Source organism: Cephus cinctus, unplaced genomic scaffold, assembly GCF_000341935.2.
Source record: "Cephus cinctus unplaced genomic scaffold, Ccin1 Ccin1_scaffold1880, whole genome shotgun sequence".
NCBI lineage: Eukaryota > Metazoa > Arthropoda > Insecta > Hymenoptera > Cephidae > Cephus > Cephus cinctus.
This window is the reverse complement of record NW_014334044.1, coordinates 131,698-139,953: the sequence shown is the minus strand read 5'-3', so window position 1 is coordinate 139,953 and position 8,256 is coordinate 131,698. Positions and strand designations below refer to the sequence as shown.

Genomic DNA, 8,256 nt, shown 5'->3' with positions numbered 1-8,256 from the left:
TTTTTTTTTTTTTTTTTTTTTTTTCTTTACCCTCCTTTCCTTAGCGCTCTTCTACTCTAATTTCTTGAACCGTGGTTAAGTGATTGCGTGAACCATAAAGGAACAGCCGATGAAACTACCACGGTATTGATCATAAGAATAGGATGTTTTTCGATTTTTGGTTAATTTCACTAAAATTGTACAATAAATCATGTGCGGCGTTACCACTCGTGAGTGTTGCACGTTGCGTGAATCTAGGCATGTTCTAAAAATGAGTCTAAAGATTTTCGAAATTTCTTTTGTAGTAATGAAACACGATAGTTCAGCAAGCATATTTATGGGCAAGATAAGAAATTTGTTGGCGGGTTTGTAAGAAGAGACGACCAAGCGTATGTGGGGGTAGTGAAACGGTTGCTCGAAGAAAGAGGGTAGTGGAGCACAAAGAAAGGGGATGATAGGCTCCTTACCGAAGGGACTCGGAGAAGCGGGAGACCTCGAGACCCCGGCTACATGGTACGGTAGTTCAGTCGACGTGCGACGAAAGAGACCAGCGCATTTTCACATTCACTCTGAAATCAGTCGGAAGTACCTGTACCGGCACAGCACGTGCCTACTTTCGTTTAAAATCCTATTGAAATTTCACATGATGCTACGAATTACAAAGATCTAATTATCTCAGTCAATGAATCTTCATGAGTGATGATCCCCAGTTTTTTCTTCTGTTTTCTGGATTAATTCACATATCCATAATCGTCTGGCGGTGTATAGTGAATCCTTTTCGAATCGCGAAGTGAGCACGAGTAAACAAAGATCGAAATTGTGAGATAAAAATGATGAAGTGTATGAAAAATGCAAACACGAGAAGAAATGGGAAAAAATGATCGACGTGCCAGGTGTAAATTTTTCGAACGAATAGAAGAATTGAAGTAGCGAAGAGAAGGAAGATTGGTAGTCTATACGGTATGTAATCTATTAGGTCCTCTCCTGTCGGTGAACGGTAGAGACAAAGGACCGACTCTAGGTGCCAGATCCTAGACGGTATATGGGCAGGTGGTTGCGCGTGACTCGGCGAGTGGGCTGAGTGAGGCACTTGTGACGGCCGACAGAGACCAGAAGGAAGATGCGAGTTGAAAGAGAAAAGAGAGTGGGAGAAAGGAAGAGACGAGAGACGAGACTGCTCTCAGGGTAAGCGCTCTTCGCAGACTGGCAAAGTTACTCGTTAGTCTCGTGTCAGCCTAAATAAAATGTTTACCGTTTATCTCTTACCGTAGCACTCAAAACAACGGGCGCTTCCCTTTGGCCCTTTACGGATTCCTTTGCATCATTAGAGAGAAACTTATTTGAATTTCTGTAATGACGAAGCCGCCGCCGCGTTTCCGCGTCTCCTGACTCTAATGCTCGAAACTCTCGAGAGAGCACTCGTAATGCTCGCTCGCCCTCCTACTCGTTTACATCCACTTTCGTTAAATCCCTCATAGTCCTCCTGCTGCTTGTGCACCCACCGGTGTCCCAGCAATTTTGCGTTTTCTTTTTCTTGGCTATCGCAGATCGCACGTACATCCCAAGTTTTGACCAGGAAGTTCTCGCAGATCATCAGGTTACTCGAGTCCCTGGAGAAATATAATATCCTGTGTAAATTTAGTTACAACCGATACGATCTATAAGGTTTGTCAAAAGTGACTGAGGAACAGCAGCTCTTCCAAACAATATATTATCCTGTCAGATACAGAGTAGGGCCATCGTTAGTTTACGCTTTCAAAAGATAAATTTTTTCTCTTTGATATTAGCATTCCTATTATCTCTTACCTGGACCTTTCAATAGCTAAACCTCATGCGATCGGACGTTCAAAAAAACATTACATTGTTTCATTACATTATTCGTTCAATAAAGTAACTGACATTGTTTTCAAGTCACACTCGTTTCAACAGACTCCTTAATTATAATGTATATTTCCTTGTTATCGCCTACTTCATCCAGTACTCGTGTACCTCTTGCTTAGCTAGAGCCCTTTTCAATCCAGCGAGCTTCTCACGGTCACGACACAATGTTAACAAATTGTCCTCTTCTCCGTTACAATGGGTCGAGCTGATCTGGACCCATTGGCCAGTTACGCTACGATACGCCACGCCACGCATTGAGGCGTGGGTCGCGAGGATGACACCAGCTGTCGCACACGGGCGAACGAATCCATAGAATGGCTCTGAGAACAATACGTCACCCTGTCCTTGAAGAATCTTCGAATCGTTCAACTAAGAAAAAAGAATTAAAAAGAATTAGAAGAAGAAAAGTTATCTAGGATCGATGCACGAATTACATTTGACAATTATTGCACACTCTTGCTTCACTCAATATGCAATTTTGCTTAATTGTAATTGTTATGCAGGATATCATTGAGGCTCTGCGTTTCCATTGAATTGATTTAATCATTTGAATTAGTCTTTTTAATTGTTTAAATATATTTGAACGTATATTTTAGCGGTTAGTGTGTATTATCGTTGTAACGTTGCTACAGGCCCGCAGACACGCTACTGTTCTCGATACATGTCTACATAACGTACCTGTGCGTAGGCGTTGCAGCTTGTCAGATAGCACATCGCTGCTCGATACGGGATTTTTTGGCAGGACAATGTAAAAACTGATAATCAGATATCGAAGCTGATACAGATTCTCCAAAATGAAAAGGTAGCTCTGTCACGTCGTCAGCTATTCGTGAACTGCCTGGACAAAGCAAAATTGTCAAAAGATCATTGCGTTCCTTGGTCTTGTGTCTGAACACGAGAGGAGTTCATTTAAGCACGGTCGTATGGTGTTTTGGTTTCACTGTGTAGAGGAAAAGTAGAAAAGTGATCCGAGTGCGAACTCGTTGTGAAAATAGTGAAATCAGCCGTTTAAACTCTGCGGTAGGAAGCAAGATTGGCAGAACTATTTGAACGTTTTCAAGGAAAACGACGGGTAGACGAAGCTTGGGATATCTTGGTGCGATAACCGAAATTTCGCTCCGAAGCCCCGGAAGAAGAGTTGGTTCGAGTGAGCTTGAGCGGGGAAGAACAGGCCAATAAAACAACTGAGCTATAAATCGCATAGGTCGTGCGGACGTCGCCAAGCGGGCAATAAGGGGCGCCCCATAGTTGCCTTACTGGTGGTAGTCTGGTTCTCTAGTTGCCTGGTTCTCTAGTTGCCTGGTTCTCTAGTTGCCTGGTTGCCTAGATCGCTAACCCATCCTTTTGAAGGACAGGAAGGGTTACTTTTACGGAGCTTCTAGTGCAGCAGAGCCTTGCTCGATCAGTTGCTTAAGCGGATAGTTGGACTAGCCTCGAGCATGGCTAATGCATTGCACTTTGGTCTAACCAATGCCCAGCCAACATTCTCTCTCTCTCTCTCTCTCTCTCTCTCTCTCTCTCTCTCTCTCTCTCTCTCCCCGTGCATAACAGTCATTTATGAAGGAGATATTGGATTCGGGGTTAGAAACGGAACAACGACCAACCCCTATTCATACTAGACCGCAACCGCTCTCTTCTATTGTTTCATGCTATAGCACCGTTTCACCCTTTGCTCTTAAAGCCGCACCAACACTCGTTTGGTACCTCCAATTTCTCCGTTTGCCGTTTTCTTCAAAATCTATAGCGTTGGCAAAAATCTAAGTGGAAAAAGACTCGTAGTCGTTTGTTTTCGTTAATACAGAGAAAACGGCGTTGTGCGATAAAACGTTTTCTCGATTTTGAAGAAGATAAATAATATCTCCGCACATCGCGATGCTCCAGCGCCTCCGTCAATGGACTTGAAAAATATCGAGTAACTACGAGATTCGCGTGATGGCCGAAGGGGGTTTTGCTATCCACAAGAACGTAGGTAAAAGCAATCTTCGGCACTTTGCTTGCAAGAATGACTTCCCTCTCTGCATTTGACTGCGGGATGCACAGTGACATTTTGAACGAGAGTACCCAGGAACATCCTTCTCCTTCATCTTCTTCTTCTTCTTCTTCTTCCTGAGAGAGTGAGTGAGAGGAATCCAGTATGACATATTTTAAAGGAAGCTCTTGCCGAAGGCGAACGAGTCGATCGCTTCCTAGTCGTTTTGCTGCCGTCAACTTATTCACAGTCGTGACGTGTGCACTCGGTATCGTTCTTAGGGATTCTTATATTGGTCATACATCCCCCGTTTTGATAATAACCCTCGCCGGTACTTCCTCGTTGAAAATTATCTGAAGGACAAGCTTGGTAATATAATCCACAATGTTTCGGAGTACGTAGTTACGCAGTCTCCCGTTTAAGGTAGATTCATTGAAATTGCGGCAATGTGACAGGTTAACGTTGTGAATGAAATTAAATGTCGATTATGTGCTGGCAGTGAAAGAATCAAGTGAAACAGGAAGGAAAGTTAGCAGAGTCCACCTTCTACCTATTACCTCCAACCTTTGGCACGTCCACCTTATATAGTCGTTCTATCGACTGATGGCTAAAATGCACGAACTTTAAATTATTAAGAAAAGCCAAGAACGTGAAGGGAAATTTCACGACCATAGAAACTTTAGTCGGTGTCGTATTCTGTAACATCAGTGAGAACGTAGAGAAATGACCGAAAGATTATTTTTACGCTAATCTGGCGTGAAGTGCTTTTGGTGAACCATGCTCTACGTCTACGATGTTCCTGGTGAGCTCATTCCTATATAAAACAGTCACGTCTGCCAGTTCGTGGTCGCATGCGCGCACGGTTGAGCACCGGTACAAATTACATTGCAGTTACATTCGCATAAACATTTTTAATCCAACGTCAGCCGCAGCTTCTGCAACGCGGAATAAAGTACACTCGTTAGTAAGCATTGCGCCCGCTAACGTTGGAAAGATTATCGAACCTGGGATGGGCTTTCCATTCCGGATTCTTGGTACATTTTAACGTGTCGTCGTGAGCCAAAGTATGTCAAGTTGACAATGGTTATCCAGCGACAATAGGACGAGGAGAGAAAAAGCAAAGTAGAGATATTGAAATTGTTTTTCGTGTAACGCGCACGATGAGTTACGAGCTATGGCTTGATTATCATCGTAAATAACAATGGCGCTCTATTGACGCTTGCCCGATGTTGCGAATGATGTATGTGTTGAGGGATGCGATGCACAGAGAAGTGGGAGGTCGAACAAAAGCAGCAGCAGCAGCAGCACCGACAGTCCGAGCAGCTATTCATCATTCGATCAAAACCAAAGTGCCGAGCATCAGTGAGATGAAACGAAAAATTATAAGGCTCATCTGCGCGTTTCTCTGATCCCTTGTCAATTAGTGTCGCGTGCTGCGCGTGCTGCACGTGTAGCGCAATTACCGCGTGCAGCGTATGACCATGCGCTGCCGCGGTCTAGGACTATCGAATTACCATAGACGGGCAAGCGTAGGTAACGTCGAGACACGGCTAGAACTTCTGGCTGGTAATAACCAGCTCGGCTGTCTCGCAGACTTCCTTCCGCAAGAAGACATACATTTCCAAGTCGAGGTTATCCTGACTGTTATATGACATTCCTGAGATACGTTATTACGACGTTAGAAACATACTCTGATCCGGACTCTCTCAGGGCTGAAATAATACTTCGGCATCGTCGCTAATGACTTCCTTCCTTAAACGGAAACGAAAACTCTCACTGGTATCCGAGTAACTTTCTCAGCTTGCTATTCCTCCTTTACTCGTAATACGTGACACAGATGCTACGAGACGAGTCGGTTGTCTTGCGTGGACGTATTCTGCACCCCGTTGGATCAATATGCAGCTCTGCGCTCTGAAAGCGACGGCGACCCAATTGAAATCCCATTCAAAGAGTACAAGATGATAATGCTCTGCTCACAGTCGAGGCTTTAGTGTAATCCGTTGGTCGGCTTAGCCTCTGTAAGACAAGGATTATTGTGGCTTGTGCAACTAGTCTCTTGTTTTTTCTTTACTCTTTGTCCAGGAATGTCCTAAAATTGCTCTCTGACAGCTTCTCTGCCGCTGACTCTCTCATTGATCTCTTTTGCCGGATTGTCTTTCATAATGGAACAGGGAATTTGTCAAGCTGCGTTTATCGCCATCGCACCAAGTCCTCGAGTAAAGGGAAGCATCGAGTTTTATTTTACATGGACATTGACGATTCTACGTCGACTAACGTCGATTAATGAACGGAGTTAAGGATAAGAATGTTTTTCAGGCATTCACTGGATGAGGATCCATAGACACGCTGAGAGACGTCTTGTATCGTAGGCATATATACGTATAATATTTTCCCTCGAAAGATGGCAGCCCTCCGTGGACGTTTGTCATATCTGTCACATTGGAGATTTATGTTGCTCGGCGATCGTATATAGAGGAGGAAACGTGATGCGGTTTAGGTTGTATATTCGTAAATCATGATTCTTCGGGTTGATAAGACTCAGATTTATTGCGGCTCTACCCGCGTAACAGATGTCGCTCTTACTCTCTTAATAATTCCTCTTAGCAACCTAACAGTCGCTAATTATTTTTCTCCATCGGATCTACGCGTACGTCGATTCATGAAAATGCGCCGGATCGTTCTTGCCATGAGTTTGTTAAAACTTCAACACTGTTTTCACTTATACTTTCTTATATGTAAGTGGAAGCTCTGACGTTACTTTTGTTCGTTACGCGGCAACGGCGGGTGGGCCCCATAACATTCTAAAGAGTATTTTATTTGTCTGCGCCATAGACTGCTGCGCCCTGGTAGCAGCAGTGAGCTCGAAACTGCCTGTTATGTCGTACAGGCAGCTATTAGCCGTAATAAAAATGCCTGGCTACAGGACCATCTGCTCTCAAGACTCTCGGATACTTCATAAAATTTGGGAAATTTCAGAAAGTTTCCAGGTGCGACGCGATCCAGTCTTTATGTCGCAACTTCTTGATACTGCGTTTGACACTGCGACAGAAAGTAGGACATTTGCCGAGGGACTTGCGATAGAAGTTTGACATTTCGCGTGGCTACGGTGACCAATAGGACAGAAGTAATAGGTGAAACCTATTCCTGTTCCGATACCGATTCCGATCCCAATCCCCGATTACCGAGAGAAAGAACAAAGCAAACTTATTCAGCGTAATGCGAAAACTTTGAAAGGTGGAAAAGTGTTCCGGATTTTTCAACGATCGATGCCAACTTTCTTCGATGACTGCGTTTATCAAGCTAGGCTTGCGCGATCGACGGATAAAGGAGAATTGCGAGCTATAAGAAAAAGAATCCGTCTCAGCTCTTAACTTTTTCACCTGTGAACGCCACAAGAGTATAACCTACTGGCTCTACTCTATTTCGCTGAACTACGCCATAATACCCGACTGTACTTCGCACTCAGACTCTCGAAATTTCAACGATATCTGCGGAAGTAGAATCGCCGAACGTTAACGCGTCTAGGAGTGTTCCACGGTATATTATAGACTGCCGGTGCGATGTAAAGAAAAAAGAAAAGGGATAAAAAAAATGTCTCGTCTCCGTCTTGGAAAGTAATCAGACTCCATCTTCTGAGTTATCCCGCATGGTTGACTGTGCGAGGGGCAGCGCGCTGTGGGCTGAATTATTTGCTTCCAAAAGATAAAGCTGGAATCATAAGCTAGTCTCGAGATCGGTCGCGATCGTAAATGAATTCGCCAGTTTCCGATACATCGCGAAGCCTCAATTTTCTAGTTTGTTCATTTCCGTAGTGCCTTCGTGTTTCGGGCAACTTTCGAGAGATTTATTCGCTGAACGGAAGGAACAAATTGCTTTCGGGAAAACGGAAAATGAAGATCTTCTCAACGAGGGGTGAGCTTACACGGAGGAGAGGGATGCTGGGTATAGGTGTAGTATCGTGAGGAGTCCTTCGGGACAAAGGGGACCTAACGTCTTGGCGGTGAAGCATTTTTACGCACAATTCACGCTTTTCCGCTACGGGAACCTACGTCACTTAACATAGCTCACCTCTACCGTCTCTGAGACATTCGACTAGGAATTCCGCGAAAACAGATGGGGATTCCGAGTGAGATGGGGAAGAACTTGCACCAGGAGGACATAAGTATACTTCTCCGATGGAATCGCGCGAACGGTAAGGAGAGACCGCTGCGATCGGTTACTATAGTCTCTCATAGTGATCTTGTAACAAAAACATGAGGCGCTACCATTGCGCCAGGGCCGGTAATCGCGAATGGGAAATGAGGTGGCGCGCCTAACGCTCTTTGGCACGATATGCAACCCTCGTCTCAGATTAATACCCTGAGATATTGCCCGATTTAATATCCTCTATTATAGGCCCCCCCCTCCCCCCCCCTCCCCACGCTCCC

General features: G+C 44.6%; 1 protein-coding gene across 1 annotated transcript in view; it reads right to left on the bottom strand.

Moving 5' to 3' along the window:
• Positions 1-1,915: 1,915 nt before the first annotated feature.
• LOC107273919 overlaps positions 1,916-8,256 on the bottom strand; it is a 16,044-nt gene continuing 9,703 nt past the window's right edge. The window contains exons 2-3 of the mRNA XM_015752551.2: positions 2,539-2,698; positions 1,916-2,229 (exon numbers count right to left, since the gene is read on the bottom strand). Of these exons, the coding sequence (XP_015608037.1) occupies positions 1,945-2,229; positions 2,539-2,574 (321 nt within the window). The 5' untranslated portion in view covers positions 2,575-2,698 and the 3' untranslated portion in view covers positions 1,916-1,944. The remainder of the gene's footprint in view (positions 2,230-2,538; positions 2,699-8,256) is intronic.